Source organism: Miscanthus floridulus, chromosome 5 (genome assembly GCF_019320115.1).
Source record: "Miscanthus floridulus cultivar M001 chromosome 5, ASM1932011v1, whole genome shotgun sequence".
Lineage (NCBI taxonomy): Eukaryota > Viridiplantae > Streptophyta > Magnoliopsida > Poales > Poaceae > Miscanthus > Miscanthus floridulus.
In genome coordinates this window covers 29,248,030-29,269,697 of record NC_089584.1, presented here as the reverse complement: position 1 = coordinate 29,269,697, position 21,668 = coordinate 29,248,030, and the positions used below count along the sequence as shown (strand labels likewise).

Genomic DNA, 21,668 nt, shown 5'->3' with positions numbered 1-21,668 from the left:
TAAGCCAAACCAAATCATCAATAGACAAGTTTAGAGTCTAGCACATACAACAATTAGTCTCTTTCTATAGTCTAAATGTTGTTTTTTATTCAATATACAATGATAGGAAGAAAAGTGTTAACCTCTGCGTAGAGAAAGCCTCTCGGCATGCATGACGAGCTGATCACCAGCGCCAAGCATAGGCATGTTCGTTTGAAATTATCAGTCAGCTTATCAGCTAGAATCTATAGTATTTTTTTTCATAGCAAAACAATTTCAGCCAATTTTAATACCAGCCAAACAGGCCATAGCTTTCTATTTTCCTCTTTTTCCGTGCATGTCTTATATGACAGTTGAATTAGACGGTTTATTGTACCCACTCTTATTATTTTTATAGTGGCGCTCTACCGGAGCCTAGCGGTCTAAATATTGCTTTTTATTCAATATGCAAGGATAGGAAGGGAAGATTTAGCCCTTGTTTAGGCCATGTTTAGTTCCACCTCGTCTTGCCAAATTTTTCAAGATTCCCCGTCACATCAAATCTTTGGACGCATGCATGAAGCATTAAATATAAATAAAAAATAAAACTAATTACACAGTTTAGACGAAATCCACGAGACGAATCTTTTAAGCCTAATTAGACTATGATTGGACACTAATTGCCAAATAACAACGAAAATGCTACAGCGTTCATTTTGCAAAAAATTTTGCATCTAAACTGGGCCTTAGTTCCACCCTAACTTCCAAAAAGTTGCTACAGTACCTGTCACATCGAATGTTTACGGCCCATGCATGGAGCATTAAATGTAGACAAAAAGAAAAACTAATTGCACAGTTTGGTGGGAAATTGCGAGACGAACGTTTTGAGCCTAATTAGTCCATGTTTGAATACTATTTGCCAAATAAAAACGAACGTGCTATAGTAGCCCAAAATCCAAATTCCTACAACTAAACGCAGCCTTAACCTCTGTATAGAGAAAGCGTCTTGGCATGCGCGACGAGCTGATCCACGAATCCAGTGCCAAGAAATAGCTTTCTCTCTCCTCTTCTGAGTGCATATGGCTCACATGGCAGCCGCCCAGACTGTTACTGTACCTGCTCTTATTATTTTTATAGTGACGCTGGACCCGAGCCTGGCGGTCCATGAGCCTTCGCACAGGCGAGCGAGGTCGAGTTCGAGTTCAGCTTAAAGATGGCAACGGGACCCATGACCCGATACCCAACGAGTATTTACTCCATTAGGGTTTAAATATGGACTAAACATATTATCCATGGGTACGTAAATGAACCAAACCCTTCACCCATCGGGTACGTGGGTATGGGTATGTTCCAGCAATCCTCGTACCCGTTTACCCATGGGTGAAAATACCCAGCCAAAAACTAAATAAGCCCACCAGCCCATGTAAAACCTTAGGTTCACCCGCCGGTCCCGCTTGGCGACTTGGCCGCTGGAGCCCTCGACCGCTCAAGGGAGGCTCGACACCTGGCCTCCCGCCGCCGAAAAAATAGGCGCGTGAGTAAAGCGCGTCGTTACCTCGTCTCGGTGCTGGCAGCCTAGCACCGCAATCACCACTCACCAAAAAAAACGCCGCCACCGCCGAAAAACTACGCCGCCCGCCCGCCCCTCGTGACCTCGTCTCGGCGTCTCACGTATTCGCATCGCATCGAAGCTCCAGGAACTCGCCACGCCATGCCGGCGACGGAGCAACTTGAGCAAGAACGGTGATTGCCCTGTTCCCCTTCCCCTAATCCCCTTCATATCATATTCTTTGCACTTGCAAGCGCAGCACTGCAGAGGCGCTCGACCCTCCGCGCTCCTTTGCCTCTTTCCCCCGCACTAACCAACTCCTTCACTCCGGCGTCAAGGGATTTCGTGGAGGTCCTGGAGGATGGTGTCCACCTGAAGCCGCCCAGATCTCGAGCTCGTCGACGCCGTGAACACTCTAAAGCTGCAAGATCCGGAGGTCCAAGTTGAAGTCACCACCGACGCTCCTGCAGCGGAGAACGGCGCCAGCGCCGCCAGTACTCTTGTATCCAAGCCCAAGAACGGGAACTGCGCCGCTCATACATCCAAGTCCAAGAACACCACCACCAAGGAGAAGAAAAGGACCGGGGTTACTGCGGCCGTGGAGAAGACGAAGCAAAAGGACGGCTGACCCCCTCTTTCTCTGGCTTCATCTCGGGAAGGTGCTGCTGCTCCTTTTGGCCGCTGCTCCTCTTCTGCAGCCACATCTTCGGGTGGAGGTGGTGCAGTAACTAATACTCGGCCTCCTAGTACTAGCCGCAAGTTGCTGCAGCCACTGATGTAAGTAAACCCAAGAACAATAGTGCTAGTGCCAAATTGTATTTATTCTGAGTATATGCTTCTTCTAGTTTAAATGAACCAAAGCATATCATGCCATGTCTGTCAAACCCACCATATCACCATGTCTTTGCTTTCAGGTTTTGTTTATTGGCATGCCTAAATTTTTTATTTCATCTTGACATACAGAAACATTTTACTATGGACATCATGACCATGCATGCATATAGGCAATATAGCATTGCATTCAGTTAGTATACCGCTAAAATAACTTTATTTTTTCCTATTTTTAGTGACATAGCTATCCTAGCTCCTCAGTTGTACTGCCGTGTTGTGCAATTACCAATTCCCCTATTGCCATATGTAAGCAGTTCAAATAGAACAAATTGACAGATTTTGCTTGTTTCCCATGTCCTGCCATACCTGTTATGTTTGATATTTTTTATAGCATATCTTTTTTTTATTAACATTCATTCTTATTATGTCATACAGATTGAAAAAAAATGAGTACTAGCCGTGATAGCTAGGGTGGACCGATCGGCTGTTGAATTGTTAATTTTCATGTGCGTGAATAAATTATTGACGGGTACGGGTGACCCGCCGGGAATGATTTACCCGGCCAGGTATGGGTCTGAGGAAAATTCCCCACCCATGACGGGTATGGGTATTCTGGTGGTACCAAATTTTTATGGCGGTGATGGGTCTAGGGTGGCCATACCCAATGAGGATTTACCCATTGCCATCCTTAGTTCAGCTACAGCAACAAGCGGTTGTCCGCATCGGGCGGAGACCTCAGCCTCCTCGGCACCGCGCGCGGTCGCTGATTTGTATTTTTCGATTCCATTTGATTTGGTTTGATATTTTCTTCTTTTTTTTTATTCGCATTTGGAACAATTTGATTTGATTTGATTTGATATCCGATTCTGATTCGAAGGAGCCAGGCAAAAAATCTAGGGCGAGCTGGGTGGGGGCGGTACGCATATTTGACTTGTATTTTTTTTTTCTCAATTTCATTTGATTTGGTTTGATATTTTCTTTTTTAATCAGATTTAGAAAGATTTGATTTAATATTCTGATTTGGACGATACGTATTTTAGGCATATATATAATATAGATAGACTAGGGCGGACCCATATTGTACTGTAGGTGGGGCGGCCGCCGGAGCTACTGGCCGTCGAGCCTCAAGAGACCTGCCTATTCGCTTGAAATTATCAGCCCGGTTTATCAGTCATGGTATAATATTTTTCTCTCACATCAAAACAACATCATCCGGCTTATCAGCCCCACAAACCATCCGAACAAACTTTTTTTCCCCTTGAATCCATGGCCGGTGATGATTTTTTTTTTTTTTTGAAACTGGTGATGATTTTTGTTGCTTGCTTGAAGAAGCGACGGCGGTGGCGGCGGCGGCATCCGTTCCAGCCGACTGGAGAAGAAAGCCTCCTCCTGGGCCAGCCGATTGGAGAAAATAGCCTCCTCCTGGGCTTGCTATTGACGTAGGTGGTAATGGTCTGTTTATGGGCCAAGCAAATTAAGATAACTAGACAGTGGATAGTCCAATTAGCTGGTAGCCCAGTTAGCTCTAGCCCAGAATAGAAGGGGCAGATAGCGTAAGGAAAAAGTCCACTTTTCCTCCCTCATCTTTTGCGAAAGTCCAATTTTTCTCTCTCAACTCAAAAACCAGACAAACGTCCTCCCTCATCTATCGAATCCATGCACAAAACCCCCATAGCTGGTTTGGCTCTGGTTTTTGCACAGCTGGCGCCACGTCGGATTTGGGCCCATGCTGACTCAGCCCAAGGTAAATAGAAAAGAGGTGCCCGTACCCAAGATTCAGTTGTCTGTGACCCAAAAAAAATCCCCCCAATTCAGAACCCTAGCTCGCACGGCACGGCAACGGACATCGCCGCACCGGTTGCGGAGGCGTCGGACGTCAAAGCAGAGGCTTGCGCGACGGCGTACGGCTGCGTCGCCCGACTCCACGCACGGGCACCGCTGTCGATTTGGATTTCATCTGACATTGGGTCAGGTCGACTCCTCGTGGTGACCACGGTAAGTGCTAAGCCACACATGGATCCCTGTAGTTTTTAGTTGTTTTTGTTTCGGAATGCTTGATTCTCTTGGAGTTTGTGTAATTTAACTAGTAATTGGTACATCTGACCTTGATTATAGCTTATGCTTTAGAGTGTTCGTCATATTTTAAGGCCAGTAGGTACCTTTATGCTGCACTTGTAGTCATATTTTAAGCACTATTGTTCTTTAGTGGACCTATTTTATTAGTACTAAAAGTCTAAAACCCAGAGCGTGTATGGTTTGCATGTGGGCATCAGGTGATTAAATGGATGTTTGCGACTTCCTCCCTGTTCGGTTTCATTTTCATGGGGAGTCCTTGAGGAATAGCAATGAACTGTTTTATGTTGGAGGTACTCAAGCTATGTCTTATATAGACCGAGACAAGTTGTCACTACCTAAAGTTGTTGGTCATCTCCGTGACCATTGCAATGTCAAAGAAGGCACAACGTTGCATTGGCTATTTCCAAGAAGAGACATGTGTACAGGCCTAAGAGCTTTGGTTGATGACAAGGTGTGCCGGTACATGTCCGACTGCATTGTTGAAGGTGGTGTTGCAGATGTGTATGCTGAAAATCATGAGCAGGATGCGACAGCTAAAGCAAGTGACTATGAGGAAGAGATGGAAGATAATCCAAAGGATAATGAGATAGAAAACGAAGATCTACAACTTTTGACTGTTTGGAAAAGTGAAAGCAAAGGAGAAGTAGAGAAACAAGTTGCCCTTGTCAGACAATTTTACAGTAGTCCAAATAAAGGGAAAGAACAAGCAAATAGCATGCCAGGAGAGACAAATGGAGATGAGAAGTTTGACACTTACAGTGAGTACATGCCTGGAGACTCACGTAGTTTAGGTGATGATGAACAAGCAGCCCATATATATAGGAAATTTAAGGATTTCAAGAAGAAGATGAAGAGGGGTGAGGCAACAAGCTTAGATGATGTGATATATGAGGGTTTTTCATCTAGGCCACAAACTAGACAAGAGGATGAGGATGATGGCAACTGCACTCCATATGTAGAAAGTAGTGATGCAGAATTTGTTGATGAGTTAGGAGGTGTAGGGCAAGGTAGCATGTATCCAAGATTTAACAAGAAGAATCATGTTGTCAAGTTTAAGTTGGGAATGAAGTTTAGTTCTAAGAAGCAATTCAAAAAGGTTGTAATTAAACATGGCTTGGATGAGAGAAAGGTTATTCGGTTTGCTAAGGATGATCCAAAGAGGGGGAGGGCCATATGTGACTAGAAATGTTGCCATGGGTATGTCTGTTGTCAAATACTTCTAGGTCTGATAGTTGGCAAATATCTATATTTACCAATAATCACATGTGTCCACCTAGAAGAGACAACAAACTAGTCACCGCAACTGTTATTGCTAGAAAATATGAGAAATTTATTTTTGCCAACCCATGCTAGAAACTTGGGCATATGTTACAGACAGTTCAAGAAGAAATGTTTGCCCATGTTTCTATGCCCAAGCTAAAGAGAGCAAAAGCACTAGTGATGAAGAAAGTTTTGGATGCAAAAGGTAACATGTTGTTTAACTTTTTTTATGTTACAATTTAAAACATGTGAAGGTAGATGTTTTACAGTTTTTGCAACTTGTGCAAGGAATTCTTAATGCTATCAGCAAATGGGCACCAGAAGTTGAACATAGGAATTGTGCTAGGCACATTTATGTAAACTGGAAGAAAGAGTTTCCCAAGAAGGACTACCAGAAAATTTTTTGCAGGTGTGCTAAAGCACCATGCCTTATGCTTTTCTACTTGGCAAGAGCGAGGCTAGCAAGAGAAACCAGAGAAGGCGCACAGGCTATACTGAACACTCATTCCCAGCATTGGAGCAGAGCTTGGTTCAGGTTGGTGTCAAAGACATGTTCCTGTCGGTATTGGCAACTATCTGGACTTCCTTGTTGCCATGCCATTTCATGTATACTATTCAAGACCAACTCCCTAGATGAATATGTGGCCGACTGCTACTCTGTTCACCACTTCAAGCAAACATACAGTCACTGCTTAAACCCAGTTGAGGGTATGAACAGCTGGCCATCAAACTGATAGGGTACCGCTTAGAGCTCCTAGTTATGTGAATATGCCTGGCAGACCAATGACTGAGAGGAGAAGGGAGGCAACAGAAGGGAGAATGGCCACTAAAATGCCAAAAACTGATACAATTATCAGATGCAGCAAATGACACTTGCCTGGACATAACAGGTCAACATGTAACAAGAGAAGTGAAACAGGAACTTCACAGGCAGGAGGTACCTCAGAACCAGCAGGCAACACACATTCAGCACTGAACTCAAAGGGAGGAGGTAGCTCACAGCCAATAGGATCTCAGTCAGTTGTAGGAGGTAACACAAATGCTATTGTTGTGCTGTCCAATACACAAAGGAGCAGCACAAGCGGTACAAAAAGGAATTCCACAGCCGATGTATCTAGTACACAGAGCAGAAAAAAGGTATGTTTACCTACATCTCGTAGTTTTAACTTATGCAGCTTGTATTTGAAATTGATTCTAGCTTCATCTGACTAATGTAGGCAAAGGCAACAAACTCACAAAACATAATCAAATAAACTTCCAATGTTAATTGCAGTGTGCATGTACAGTTAACTGGCGGGACTGCATCTGCTCATGTGTCGGCTCAAGAACCGGCCAAGTCCAAGTCCAAGCCTACTCCAAAGAGATCTAGAACTGCTCCACTCCTGATGCTTCCTCCATAGCAATCTGGTAAGTTGTGATGTGTTTGTGTGGCTGGCCGTATGCGATGGTGCACCGGTCGTGCGATGTGCACCACGTGTCATCGCTTCAAACGCCGATCGCCCGATTTCAACGGTTAAGTGATGACCGGACGCGTCTGTTAGAAAGTGACCGGACGCAGGACCCCAGCGTCCGGTCATTTCCAGTAAGGTCTCAAACACGAAAATTCACGACCGGACGCGTCCGGTCATGCTCGACCGGACACACCCAGCGTCCGGTCACTCAACGTTTCCTCTGTGCGCCTCACGCCAGCGTACGTCAGCACTGATCGGACTCAGACCATGAGCGTTCGGTCAGTTTACACTCCAGCGTCCGGTCACAAGACCGAGACAGTGTGCTTTCTGCTGTCACTGATCGGACTCTAGACCTCAGCGTTCGGTCACTGCACCACCAACGTCCGGTCACTCTGTAAACCCCTGTCTTTTCTGTATAGGACGTCGGTGGCACCGTCGGACTGTCCGCACTCTATGGGCGGAGTGTCCGCCGGTGAAGTTTCTAACCCTTTGCTCAAATGTGCCAACCACCAAGTGTATCACCTTATGCACATGTGTTAGCATATTTTCACAAATATTTTCAAGGGTGTTAGCACTCCACTAGATCATAAATGCATATGCAATGAGTTAGAGCATCTAGTGGCACTTTGATAACCGCATTTCAATACGAGTTTCACCCATCTTAATAGTACAGCTATCTAACCTAAATGTGATCACACTCGCTAAGTGTCTTGATCACCGAAACAAAATGGCTCCTACTATTTATACCTTTGCCTTGAGCCTTTTGTTTTTCTCTTTCTTCTTTTCCAAGTTCAAGCATTTGATCATCACCATGCCATCACCATCGTCATGATCTTCGCCATTGCTTCATCACTTAGAGTAGTGCTACCTATCTCACAATCACTTTGATAAACTAGGTTAGCACTTAGGGTTTCATCAATTATCCAAAATCAAACTAGAGCTTTCACGGGGTACGACCGTAGGAGACGAGATGAACGGGACGGCCAGCTCTCTTCAATAATAGTGTTGGGCTGAGTCAGCGTGGGCCCAAATCCGACATGGCGCTAGCTGTGCAAAAACCAGAGCCCAAACCAGCTATGGGGGTTTTGTGCACGGATTCGATAGACGAGGGAGGACGTTTGTTTGATTTTTGAGGGCCTGTTTAGAATCCAAAAATTTTTGTGCAGTAACCGTCACATCGAATCTTGCGGCATATGCATGGAGTACTAAATGTAGACGAAAAAAAAACTAATTACATAGTTGGTCGAGAAATCGCGAGACGAAACTTTTGAACCTAATTAGTCTATAATTAGACACTAATTACCAAATACAAACGAAATGCTACAGTGAGCCAAAATCCAAAAAAAATTTAATCTAAACGGGGCCTGAGTTGAGGGAGGAAAATCGGACTTTCGCAAAAGATAAGGGAGGAAAAATAGACCTTTTTCATAGCATAATCACGGCAGTAGTGCTCGGGCCCACTCAAAAAAAAAGCAGTATGCTCGGGCAGCGTTTCTCTCCTCAACGGAAATATTGAGCGACCGCATGGCTAGGAGCCGAGGCCGACTGGTGACGCCTCAAGTCGGAGTTACGGTGAGTTGATTTTTCAAACCCGAGCCTCTTACCGTCTGTTTGGTTGGAGTGCTGGAGCCAACCCGAATGGGTTCGACCCATTTTCTGGTTGTTTGGATGGAGGTTTGGGATGGGTTGGGTTCGACCCCAGGAGAATATTCCTCCAATATGCGGGTTCGATTGCTCCGTCGAAATCTGGCGGACGGAGCCGCTCCGCTCGGGTTGAGAACCCCAAACCTTATCCCTTCACCTCCCCTCCACTCGACCGCTCCATCAGACCACCGCCGCCCAGCGCCGAGCCCCGCATCTCCGCCAGGGTTGCGCAGCGCCGGCCTCGCCCAGCGCCGGCCCCGCCTGGTCCGCCGCGCCGACCCTACCTGGTCCGCCGCGCCCGAGGAGCCGCCCCGCCGCGCCCGAGGTGCCGCCCCGCCCGCCTCCAGGTCCGCCCGAGGAGCCGCCCGCCCGCCGGCCTCTGCCCTGGACCGGCGCCGCCCTCTGCCCCGGATCCCTGCAGGTGAGTACTAGTTTAGTCTTGTTCTGTTGTTACTTTTTCATAGCGATTTCATAGCGATTTCATTGATGCGATTGATGAAATGCCGAGAGGTTTCAGGGCGCTGCCCTGAAACCCGCGAGGGGGCGTCCCCCCCCTCGACCCCCCGCCCGCTGACCGGCCAGCGGGGCCGCCGTTTGCGTACAACGCCTAGATGGTTAGGAGCACCCTTTTCCTATGAATAGAAACAAACTATGGATGGTCTTTCAGTAGTATATTGTGCTCAGACTTAAATTGTAAGTAACTTTGAATCAAACTACATGAATTTTAAGACCATGTTACCTCTTATATGGAATTGGATGGGGTCTGCTTCTGAATATTTGCTTTTTACCTACCTGATCTATATTGATTGTGCTGCTGTGCTTGATTGTGCTGCTGTATGTAGATGAATAACAGGCTCAAGGCATTTGTTTTTGCTGCTGCTGCACATTGGTTGTTGTGTGTCATGGCAATTGTTGTTCGCTCTAGGAAAAGAAAACGAGTTGCAAGAAGGGAAGGGATTACTTATGCACCAATATATGAAAGGGATAGGAAGAGAATGGAATACCTCAATGACAAAATCTGGAAGGATGACACAACTTGTGTAAACATGCTGAGAATGAACAAAGCACGTTTCTTTAGGTTTTGTAAGTTGTTTAGAGATCGTGGTTTACTTGAAGATACCGTTCATATGTGTGTTGAGGAGCAAGTGGCAATGTTTTTGCATACTGTGGGGCACAATGTTAGGAATAGAGTAATTGCAACCAATTTTGGTAGATCCGGAGAAACGGTCAGTCGTTATTTTAACAAAGTACTTCATGCTATTGGTGAGCTACGAGATGATTATATTAGGCCCCCTTCATTGGACACTCCAGCTAAAATTGAAGGAGACCCAAGGTGGTATCCATACTTTAAGGTGTGAAGCTCAACCTTATGTCATATTCTAAGTTTATTTTTTGCCAAACCTAATTGACCTAATCTTGACTTCTTTGAACATCACGTAGGATTGTATAGGAGCACTTGATGGTACACATATAAGAGCCACTATTCCAAAGGAAATGCAGCATGCTTTTCGTGGTAGATACAAGCATTGTACTCAAAATGTACTGGCAGCCGTAGATTTTGACCAAAAGTTCACCTATGTGTTGGCCGGATGGGAGGGGACAGCACATGACGCACTAGTTTTACGTGATGCTTTAACACGTGAGGGTGGCCTTCGTGTGCCACAAGGTAATACAAGAACCTATGTCTTGTCCATAAATTTGTTCATCAAAATTAATAGATCATTGAGATGTAACCTAACTATGCATCATATGTTAGGTAAATATTACCTAGTTGATGCTGGATATGGAGCCAAACCAGGATTTTTACCCCCTTTTCGGGGTGTACGATACCACTTGAATGAATGGGGGAGGAATCCGGTGCAAAATGAGAAGGAATTGTTCAACCGTAGGCACTGCTCATTGAGAATCATAGTAGAGCAAGCATTTGGAGCACTAAAAAGGAGATTCAAAGTACTTGATGATGCCTCTCCTTTTTTTCCTTATGAAACTCAAGTTGATATTGTTGTTGCTTGCTGCATCATTCATAATTGGGTGATTGAAGATGGGAGTGATGAATTCAATATACCAAGTGACAACGATGAGGACACCCAGCACACCACATATGCTGGGACAGCAAGTGAGAATGCCATTATGCTAGCTTTTAGGGAAGGCCTGGCTGCCCAAATGTGGGCAGATCGTCAAAGCCATGGAAACTAGTATCAGTCAATGTAATTTGTGTTGTATTTTTTTCTTGGACAATATAATAATTGTATTTGAGGGCTGAAATTGTATTTGAGGACATATTTCTACAGATATTTGATTGCCACGTTGTTTGCTACTTTGTTTGCTACTTTGTTGGCATTATTATTTGAGGACATATATTGCATTGTTTATTTTGTAGGGGAATGGAAGCAGAGGGTAGTGCAGGGACTGGTGGACATGCTACTTGGACTTCAACTTGGTCAGCCTGCATGCTCGAATACCTTGCCAATTTAGTGGTTAATGGCACCAAGACTTCATCCACCTTCAAGATGGTTCACTACAATGGGTGTGCAAAGGCTCTTCAAGAGAAATTTGGCATTGTGCGCAGTGGTGAGCAGGTTAAGAATCACCTTAAGACATGGCAAAAGAAGTTTCGTAAAATATGTGACCTTCGTGGTTTGAGTGCTGCTGGTTGGGATGAAGATACCTTCACTATAACTCTTGATGATGAGCACTACAACAATCATATTAAGGTATTTGCTGAATTATTAGTTCTCACATATAATAATCTAATAATAGTTGCTGAATTATTAGTTGTCACATAATAGTAGTTGCTAAAAATGTACATATATTGCAGGATCACAAGTCTGATGCTGATTTTCTAAACAAGCCTATTCAACACTTTGAGGAGATGCACACAATATTTGGAAGTACCATGGCTACAGGCAAGTTTGCAAAGGACTCGGGTGTGCCTCTAGGTACACAGGAAGACAGTACAGATGACTGGGACAATGAGGTACAGAGGATGGAGGTACAGAGTGATAGGAATGCAAATGAAGACAACAATGCGGCAACTTCATCGGCTACCAAGGCCACCAATCCTAAGAAGAGGGACAAGGGCAAGAAGAGGGCCATGACTGACCAAGATCCATTGGTTGCTGCAATTAAATGGGGAAGTACCAAGTTAGCCAAGGCGATAAAGGAAGCGGGGAAACCTGACAATGATGTGCCGGATGATTTGTATGACAACTTGATGGCTATGAGTGGTAGTTTCAATTCGACTCACTTATCCTTCTACCATTCCTACTTGGTCCAACATCCTCACATAGCTAGAGCTTTCAACTCCTTGCCTTTTGAACATAAATTCAATTGGGTTGCAAAGCACATTGCTGACAACTACCCTGGGCAGTAAGGGTAAGTTGTAGTCATGGGATGGTTCTTTTGTTAGTACCATATAGAACTTTATATTTGTGGTCTAAGTAAGCTTGTGTCTTGCTATGTGGAAGCCTTGAACTTGCTATATATTGTGTAAGGTTTGAACTTGATGCATCGTGCAAGCATCAGACTTGATATTAGTGTGTAATGTGCCTATGGATATGGCCTAAGACTTTTATTTGTAATATGGCCAAGACTTTTATATGTGCCTGTTATATTATTTGAGTTTTTTACCTGTGTGCCATTATAAAATATTGAAATGACCTGTGTACCATTGAAATTTGAAAAAGTTCTCCAATACCCTCTTTGAAATTTCTTTTGCTCTTAGAGGAGAAAGTACTCTGTAACTCTTAGAGGAGAAAGTACTCTGAAAGTTGGCCCTAGTAAAAAAACTAGTAGTATTAGAGGAGAAAGTACTCTGTACTCTACATGTAACTCTTATATGACTAGGAAAAACTACACATGATGGGGAAAGTTGGTCCTAGTAAAAAAACTAGTAGTATTAGAGGAGAAAGTACTCTGTACTCTACATGTAACTCTTATATGACTAGGAAAAACTACACATGATGGGTTATGGTGGCCTGGTGGGACATGTCTGAGTGGGTGCGAGTTGGTTGTTGCTATCTTTTCATAGGTTTGGGCTTGACCAACTCCTATGAGGTCTCTTAAAAGTAAATAAACTAGTGGGATAAGATGGATAAGTACTCTGAAAGTTGGCCCTAGTAAAAAAAACTAGTAGTATTAGAGGAGAAAGTACTCTGTACTCTACATGTAACTCTTATATGACTAGGAAAAACTACACATGATGGGTTATGGTGGCCTGGTGGGACATGTCTGAGTGGGTGCGAGTTGGTTGTTGCTATCTTTTCATAGGTTTGGGCTTGACCAACTCCTATGAGGTCTCTTAAAAGTAAATAAACTAGTGGGATAAGATGGATAAGTACTCTGAAAGTTGGCCCTAGTAAAAAAAACTAGTAGTATTAGAGGAGAAAGTACTCTGTACTCTACATGTAACTCTTAGATGACTAGGAAAAACTACACATGATGGGTTATGGTGGCCTGGTGGGACATGTCTGAGTGGGTGCGAGTTGGTTGTTGCTATCTTTTCATAGGTTTGGGCTTGACCAACTCCTATGAGGTCTCTTAAAAGTAAATAAACTAGTGGGATAAGATGGATAAGTACTCTGAAAGTTGGCCCTAGTAAAAAAAACTAGTAGTATTAGAGGAGAAAGTACTCTGTACTCTACATGTAACTCTTATATGACTAGGAAAAACTACACATGATGGGTTATGGTGGCCTGGTGGGACATGTCTGAGTGGGTGCGAGTTGGTTGTTGCTATCTTTTCATAGGTTTGGGCTTGACCAACTCCTATGAGGTCTCTTAAAAGTAAATAAACTAGTGGGATAAGATGGATAAGTACTCTGAAAGTTGGCCCTAGTAAAAAAAACTAGTAGTATTAGAGGAGAAAGTACTCTGTACTCTACATGTAACTTTTAGATGACTAGGAAAAACCTCACCATTTCAGTGCAAAGGTGACCATATGCAGGTTCTGTTTGAATCCATCCAACCAAACAGAAAATGGGATGGATCCGACCCCATCTCAATCCTCCAACCAAACAGAAGACGGATCGAACCCATTCTCGCAACCAAACAAAACAAGGGTTGGAGCCGTCCCCAAAACATGGGTTGGAGCCACTCCAATCCACTGATCCCACAACCAAACAGACGGTTAATGATCAACCGTCGATGGAGCACGGGTATTCATGGATGCATGAATATCTTCTAATATTCATCATGTTCTTTTGATGGATTTTTAATGGTTTTGTGAAAAACAAAACTTATTTTTAATATTAGAGGTAGCATTACCTAAAAACTGTTGTTCGCTCAATATTTTACTATAATTTGTGTGATTGCAAAAAAGTGTGTGTGTTGTGTTTTCACGTCTTTAGTTTAAGTTAATCCCACCTAATTTTTTTTGGGTCTACCACTGGTTATATACTCATAGTTCAATCCCTATTTGTATAATGGTTTTGTTCCGGTAAAACAATGAATAAAGCAAATAGATATTTGTTACCTTCAAAATCAAGTAGACATCTGAATGCGAGTCCAGATTCAAACCTTCCGAGTCTTTATTATCCTTATTCTATAACATCCATACTGTTTTTGAATTCAAATTAAAATACGGTAAATAGTGCTATTCAAATTTGATTCCATTCAAATCTGATCTGAATCCATCCCTACTTGTGGCCCATGCCGCAGCCAAGGCACCTATGCGACAGCGAGTGACCTCGGGCCATGCTCCGGCAAAGCTATGCATGATTCAATTCAATAACTCGATTGTATAATTTCTAGACACATACTCCCTCTATCAAAAAAAAAAAAACACTTCTATTTCTGATCCAAGTCAAACTATCTTTTGACTAAATTTATAAAAAGTAGTATCACCTAATATGATTATAAATAGATATATTATAAAATATTACATGATGAATCTAGAATGATACATATTTAATATCATAAATAATTATATATTTTTATAAATATTTTATTAAACTGAAGATTATTTATTTAATATTGTACGTAAAAATGACAGAGGGAGCATGTGGCAGTATACTAACTTGCAACAGATAGGAGCATATAGGGGCCTGACTGTCTCCAGTGACCACTATTTCAGTATGGGAGTGACTACAGAACATTCGGTTGATTCTGTGTTATTCTATCAACCAGATTTTGAACCAAACAAAAAAATGACACGTCATAACTAAAACTGAATCAAAAATCTAGATGATATACAAGAAAAAACAACCGGGCCCTATTCGTTTGGCTGATAAGCCATGGCTGAAAGTACTATTGGCTAATTTATTGTGAGAGAAAAATACTGTTCGTTGGCTGAAAAAATACGGCCTATAAGCCAAGCGAACAGGGCGCAGATTTTAATAAAAAAAGCATAACAAAAAAACGATTGAAAAAATAAAACAGCAAACAACCACATCTCAAACAGTACGTGGACCACGTCAGTACCTACCTATACCAGATGTGATGCATTCACGAAGCAGAAAAGCAAAAAGAAGCACCTCATGTGACATAAGAAAGATTCAACTTCACTTCAAAGAAATAAACAACACATGACACAGAACTGCAGAAAAAGAAGAAGCCAAACAAAAACAAGATCTTAAAGAGAGACGATGAGGACAAAGGGGAAGGGGAAACCAAAGGCTAAATCAGAGGAAAAGGAAGAAGATGGTCATCAGACAATGAACAAAGGTAAATTTGCCGCATTCAAGAAACTAATTAAATTCCAAATACTTGAATTGAATGCATTAAAATCAGCAAGTTCTCTGGCCATCAATTTCAGTTTTCTGAGCAAAATCCATTAATTTCCCCTATGCAACACCTGAGATGAAAAATCATCAAATATGCAAAGCTAACACAGCTTTATTACTGATACATAGGCATCAAGAATCACAGCAATACTCAAGCAAGATGATGCAGCAAGAGAGCAGGTAGAATTTCTTCTAAGATACACCCCATCATATGAACACACTGCAGTAGTATAATTCACATGTATGGAAAAATATGAACACGATGCAGTACTTAAAAATTGGCTACCCATCATATGAGTTGCAAAAACTCAGCAAAAGTTATACTACTACAATTCTGACAAAAGCTTTTATAGAGACAAATGAAAAATGATGGTCTATTGGAGACAAATTGTATATACACAACCAACCATCCAACTGACCCCAAAGAATAAAAGTATCCCCAATGTGGAAAAAAACTTAGTACAACAAGACGAAGGAGCTTCAAGGAGTGCAAAGATGGGCGATAATGCCAGCTATGAGAAGGTAACCTTTTAATTTTCATTTTTGATGTGAGGTTGCGGCCAGATCAATACAAGCATATATGCATTTGAACATGAGCATAATCAATCTGAAACATAGCTAAGACTGAAACTGACAGACTAGATACTGAGATTTAGTACCTGAATCACAATGGGACTGAAATACTTCAACTGAAACTAAATAATACTGAAAAATAAAATAAAAAACATGCACCAGGCTGGATTACAGAAACTCCACGCCAACAAAAAAAACTAAGGAATCAATTAAGAAATACTTAAACTGAAAGTACATAATACTGAACTAATAGCATGACTGAACCTGGAACTACAGTATACAACTTCGAAAACCTGAATTAAAAGTAACACAAATCTAAAACCAATGTAAACTCCTATAGAAAACCTAAACTAAATGCAAAAATTACTTGAATATATGAACTCTTGCAATACACGAGCAAACGGATATGAACTGATCTAAACATCCATCTTTGCATGCCAAACTAAAAAAAAGGGCGTACCCAGTACAGAGAGCTCCCGCTCTGTGCGGGGTCTGGGGCTAATGAGGTAATATTATTATGTTCATATAGAATGCACAGATCAATTATCATCCATCTCCAAATATAAATTAGACCACCATTGCAACATGGTTATCTTCAAATTGGTACATGAGCAAATCTAATCTGAGTAGACTGACAATGAGGCAACTATTACAGTAACATGTGAACAAAAAATCAGTTTTCATGGCAACAGAAAAAAAAAACCTTTGATGGTTTGCTACAAACAAGCAAGAATCCCTGACTACTAAATCAGGAAAACTAAAAATACAATAGCGAATATACTGAACTGCTGCTGCACGAATATACTGAACCTTAGTAACTGAATACCTGAATCACGATGGATTATAGATATGATAAATTCACAGATTTAAAAACACATAATTACAATATGGCCTCTTCTCTAGTCTGTTTTACAGCCTACTCGATATTATCTGTATCAATAACTGGGGTCATTTCCTGCTTTAAACACAAGGTTCAGACCACACAAAGGCTGGATGTTGTGATGGGAGGAGAATCATCATGAAATGAACAAGACCACATCAACACAGAGCTATCATCCCTCTACAATGCCTATGATTCACAAGTTTGGAATATAAAAAAACATTGATAACAGTAAACAGTTATATATGGATATTCAATTATATGTGGGCGAACAAGCTCACCTATTTGAACTATTGTCATTGTGAAAATAATTATACAGGATTCCAAATTACAAGATGCGCAAAGGAAGACCCATTGTATTTAAACAAACTCACCCATCCAGCTGACCCCAAATAGCAAAAGTATTCTAAATTATGTTGAAAAAAGCTTAGCAACAACAGAAGAAGATGCTACAAAGATATCAGCAATGGATAGTGTTGGCAGCTATGAAGAGGTACAAACAACATTAAACAATGATATTCAGTTCGTGTATTTTAATTGCAAAATTTAGTTGTAACTACAATTATATTAACTAATATAATTATGGCTGACATGATATGCTGGGCTACCACTTACCTTCACTGATTTAACCCCGCAAGATGCTTCAAACTTTGAGGTCAGATCAACAGCAAAGAAAACTGAGTGGTAAGAATTCATAAAGATCTATTTTCTCAAGTAGAAGTTCATACATTAAACTAGAAGCAAAAGAAATGTCAAAGAAATTCAAATATGACAAAACTGAATACTGAAAGATTCAAAGATTTAGAATAGGAAGACATCTGTTACAAACTTTGATAATGCAGAAACTTAACAGATGAACATCTCCTCTTCTTGGTATATATCTAATTACATTTTTGGGACACTCTGATGTGCTTTTTGGGACACAACCTACCAACAAAAAGATGATTAAAATATACTATATAACCTGACATACTAACAAAAATATGGCTGACATATACTATCCCATGTACTATGACATTTTTAACCTATCGAAAATATTCCAACTGTTTATGCCTTCTATTCATTTAGTTACAAAGATGGGGACTGATGCCCTGCAGAAAAAATAACACATGATAAATAAAAAAGTGATCATGATTATTGTGGTCTCACACAATAAAAGGCTTAAAAAAGAAAAAAAAATACCGCATCATAGAACTTGCTCACTAAAGACTTGTCTACGGAATTTGTTTTACTGAAGAATAATGTCATTGCAAGCTTGATCCTTATATTAGGAATATCAGATTGGGTGAACAGCTGCCTCATGTCCAGGCTATTATCCTATAACTCCATGAATTTAATGGAAAATATCCCACCGTCACAGCTAAAACAATAAAAATATAAGCAACACGACAAAAAATTAATACAGAAAAAAGAATATAAAAACTTACATATTTGATTGTTTTGGGACCGGTGGATATTGGATAGATAAATTCTCAAGGTCTAGTTTAACGTCAGCTCGTACCAACATTCCTTAAATGATGTGATGTAAAAAATGTATTGCCAAAAGAAAAAAAAAGACAAAAGAATATCAACAAAAGTAGCATAAAAAAGATTAGAATAGAAATTGTTTGCTGAATATTACACAAGCATGTCCCTCACGAAGATTTGGAAATGGTCATCTCTATCATAGTATGAGTCCAAGAAAACAGTTTGCGACAAAAATCAGCAATAAAGAAATTGTCAACAAGGCCACTAGGCTGAACTGATTCTCCCAATGAAAAATAAGTAACACTTGTCTTGAAAAAACCGAGCACATAATGAAACATAATTTCTACTAACTGAACTAACTCAACAAAATTCAGAAACTGAAACTCTGAATATTGCTAAAACACAAGTGCAAGCAATAAAATAAATATTTAGAAATGAAAATTGAAAAACTAATATAATGAAATCTAAAACACTGAACCTTGAACGGAAAACTCAAACACTAAACCTCAAACTCTAAACTAACATAAGCTGAAATCTGAAACACAAGTGCAAGCACTAAATTAAATATTCATTTCTTCCCTCTTCCTATACTCTTTTTCATAATCTGTGAGCAGAATCAAGAGTCTGCATTCATTCAGATTTGAGATTCAGTTTAACTGAGCGAACAAAACTGTTGCCCAATGCGTCGATCGACTCGGAGATTCTTTCTGAAGCACATTCCACACAATCGCAATGTCCGTCGACACTCAACAACATCTGGAAGCCCTCACCTACAGCAACGAACCGCATCATGGACGACAAAACCCCATTTCACCTCAATTAGCACAAAGCCCATTAAAATCGACTCCACTTAGGAATAAACTGAACCACTGACAACAACAACTTTAGTGTGTGTAAAAAATCGAATAAATAAACTGATGAGATATACGTTTATATATGTGTGTGTAAATTTTGTAAGAATAGTATTACATAAAGAGAGGAGGCAGAGTAGTGAATGAATCAATCTCTGAACTTATTGTTCTTGCGTCACGATAGTAGATGAGCTAGGTGGGTAGCAAAACACTAGTGCTAGTATACTAGTACCTGCTAAAATGATGCATAGAGACAAACAAACAGAAGCAACTTGAGACAAGCAGGGCATACCCATGAACATACTAGTAGCAGCTAAATAACTGTTTGTTCGATTCATCGAAGACCACACACTGAAACACAAGTCGGCTCGATCGGCATATCAACAGATAGATACAAATCATAGAAGAGCAGAGCAGGTGCTACCTAGGTACTAGCAGGTATTGGAATCGGCATGCATACCATACATATGGCGAGCAAGCAGTAGTAGCTAAGCTAATAAGATACTACTTGGTGATGGTGTAGACGGCATAGATGATGCCGGGGATCTAGGTGAGGAAGGTGGGGAGGAGGCAGATCCAGGACTCGTGCTCGCACCCGAACAAAAAAGGAATGAAATCCAAAATCAAATGGAAGACACAAATGACAACACGAGCCTTCAGGACGGAGACGACGAGAGAAGCACAGCCTTCGCCGACAATGACGCCAGAGCCGGAGTTGTCGTCGGCACCACCGCCTCCGCCTCCGCCTATGCCGCCGCCTCCGCCTACACCTGCACCTCCACCTCCGCCTCCGCCAACGCCAGCACTGGCGTCGGCACCTACGCCTATGCCTCGGCCTCCGGAGAGCAACAAGCGCTCTCTCTCTCTCCCTCTCTCACCTACACAGAACAAAATATCTGAATGGATAAGCTAAAAAAACAGCACTAGAAGCCGGTTACGCGGGGAAGATAAGCCCAAAAACAAACTAAAGCGGCCCAAAAAGAAATAAACCCACACAAGATAGCACGGATCTCAACAGAATCTCAGCCATACAAATCTGATTGATTAAGACACAACAAATCATCCGATAGATGAATAGAAATCGACATATTTTTAATTGGTAGACTCGTGAATCCTCTTCCAGCACGTGACCGGTTAAGACCGTAGATAAGCAGAGTTTTGATTGGCACTGAGCAGTAAAAAAAACGCCACGTGAAAGGCAGCCATAGGCCAATGACACGCGAATGGGCTGGCCGTGCTCTAGCCCAAAAACAAACTAAAGTGGCCCAAAAAGAAATAAACCCACACAAGATAGCATGGATCTCAACAGAATCTTAGCCATATAAATCTGATTGATTAAGACACAACAAATCATCCGATAGATGAATAGAAATCGACATATTTTTAATTGGCAGACTCGTGAGTCCTTTTCCAACACGTGACCGGTTAAGACTGTAGATAAGCAGAGTTTTGACTGGCACTGAGCAGTAAAAAAAAAGCCACGTGAAAGGCAGCCATAGGCCGATGACACGCGGATGAGCTGGCCGTGCTCCAATTTATTCACCGTTGAAGCTCTACTAATTAGCGTCAGCCGGAGCCGCCGAGCCGGTTCAGCTGAGCGCTTTCCTGGTGGGCACGACCAACTTGTGTCGTGCCTCATGGGCCTCCGTGGGCAAACGACCGGCACGTTGACAATTGAAAAGAGCCGTATTTAGCTTCCCTGGTTATTCTAAACTAGCAAAACTGGGTCATTTGGGTAATCATGGGAAGAGCCGATCCTAAGTTCTGTCCCTGAGAATGTTCATATAATTGTTGCTAACGATTTGTTAGCGGTTGAGTAATAAGATTACACCCAGTTAAAAAAAATACTCGTGCGTTGCAACGAGACTATAATTCACAGCACTGCCAACGACGAGAACGACAGCACGACAGAGCTGCGTGTGGGCAAAGCAGCCACAGTGAGGCGGCTTAAACCGGCGATGGCGCGCGGCCACGGCAGCACGCGCATGTGGTGTCACGAGCGATGGCCAGGCAGCCTGTGTTGGTGGCACAGCGGCCACTGTGCAGACTTGGCCGGCACTGCACATCGACAAAGTGAGCAAATGCGGACACGGCTCCTACGTGCGGGGCCGGAGGCGGAACAGGATGGAGGGCTAGCAGGGCCGTGCCCCCTCCCCCCCTAACACAGTACAAAATATATTAATATCCCTATAAATATTTATTTTACAGCATAACAATGCATCAAATTAGCTATTTTTTATGATAATCTTGTGATTTTTTTCTCTATAAATACTAATTACATATGTAAAAATATTAAAAAAATATTGAGAAATACGTTTAGACATATATTTATCACATTTAGACATATTATCATATTTACCCGCCCTCCCCTAATCAAAATGGTTGATTCCGCCCGTGGTGCGTGCGA

The 21,668-nt window shown here is 41.9% G+C and overlaps 1 protein-coding gene and 1 long non-coding RNA gene across 3 annotated transcripts; one reads left to right on the top strand and one right to left on the bottom strand.

Moving 5' to 3' along the window:
• Nucleotides 1-8,728: 8,728 nt before the first annotated feature.
• LOC136451867 (protein ALP1-like) lies at nt 8,729-12,389 on the top strand. 2 transcript variants are annotated; one of them, XM_066452554.1, is made up of 4 exons: nt 8,729-9,190; nt 9,612-10,121; nt 10,210-10,435; nt 10,526-11,142. In XM_066452554.1, the coding sequence occupies exons 2-4, from the start codon at nt 9,612-9,614 to the stop codon at nt 10,963-10,965; spliced, it is 1,176 nt and encodes a 391-aa protein (XP_066308651.1). In that variant the 5' UTR covers nt 8,729-9,190; the 3' UTR covers nt 10,966-11,142. The 2 variants fall into 2 exon arrangements, with proteins under 2 accessions (XP_066308651.1, XP_066308650.1); XM_066452553.1 differs by lacking the exons at nt 9,612-10,121; nt 10,210-10,435; nt 10,526-11,142 and adding exons at nt 11,150-11,483; nt 11,588-12,389.
• Nucleotides 12,390-17,648: 5,259 nt separating this feature from the next.
• Nucleotides 17,649-20,129, bottom strand: LOC136449747 (uncharacterized). Its single transcript, XR_010758114.1, has 2 exons — nt 18,126-20,129; nt 17,649-18,034 (listed from the first exon to the last, which is right to left on the bottom strand). It is a non-coding gene; the product is annotated as an uncharacterized lncRNA (long non-coding RNA).
• Between the last annotated feature and the right edge of the window lie 1,539 nt (nt 20,130-21,668).

Bases quoted from the DNA above. Each gene is read 5' to 3' on its own strand.
- LOC136451867 (XM_066452554.1), top strand. From the start codon at position 9,612: ATGAATAACAGGCTCAAGGCATTTGTTTTTGCTGCTGCTGCACATTGG. The intron at 10,122-10,209 runs GTGTGAAGCTCA...AACATCACGTAG, and splicing joins GGTGGTATCCATACTTTAAG to GATTGTATAGGAGCACTTGA. The intron at 10,436-10,525 runs GTAATACAAGAA...ATCATATGTTAG, and splicing joins TGGCCTTCGTGTGCCACAAG to GTAAATATTACCTAGTTGAT.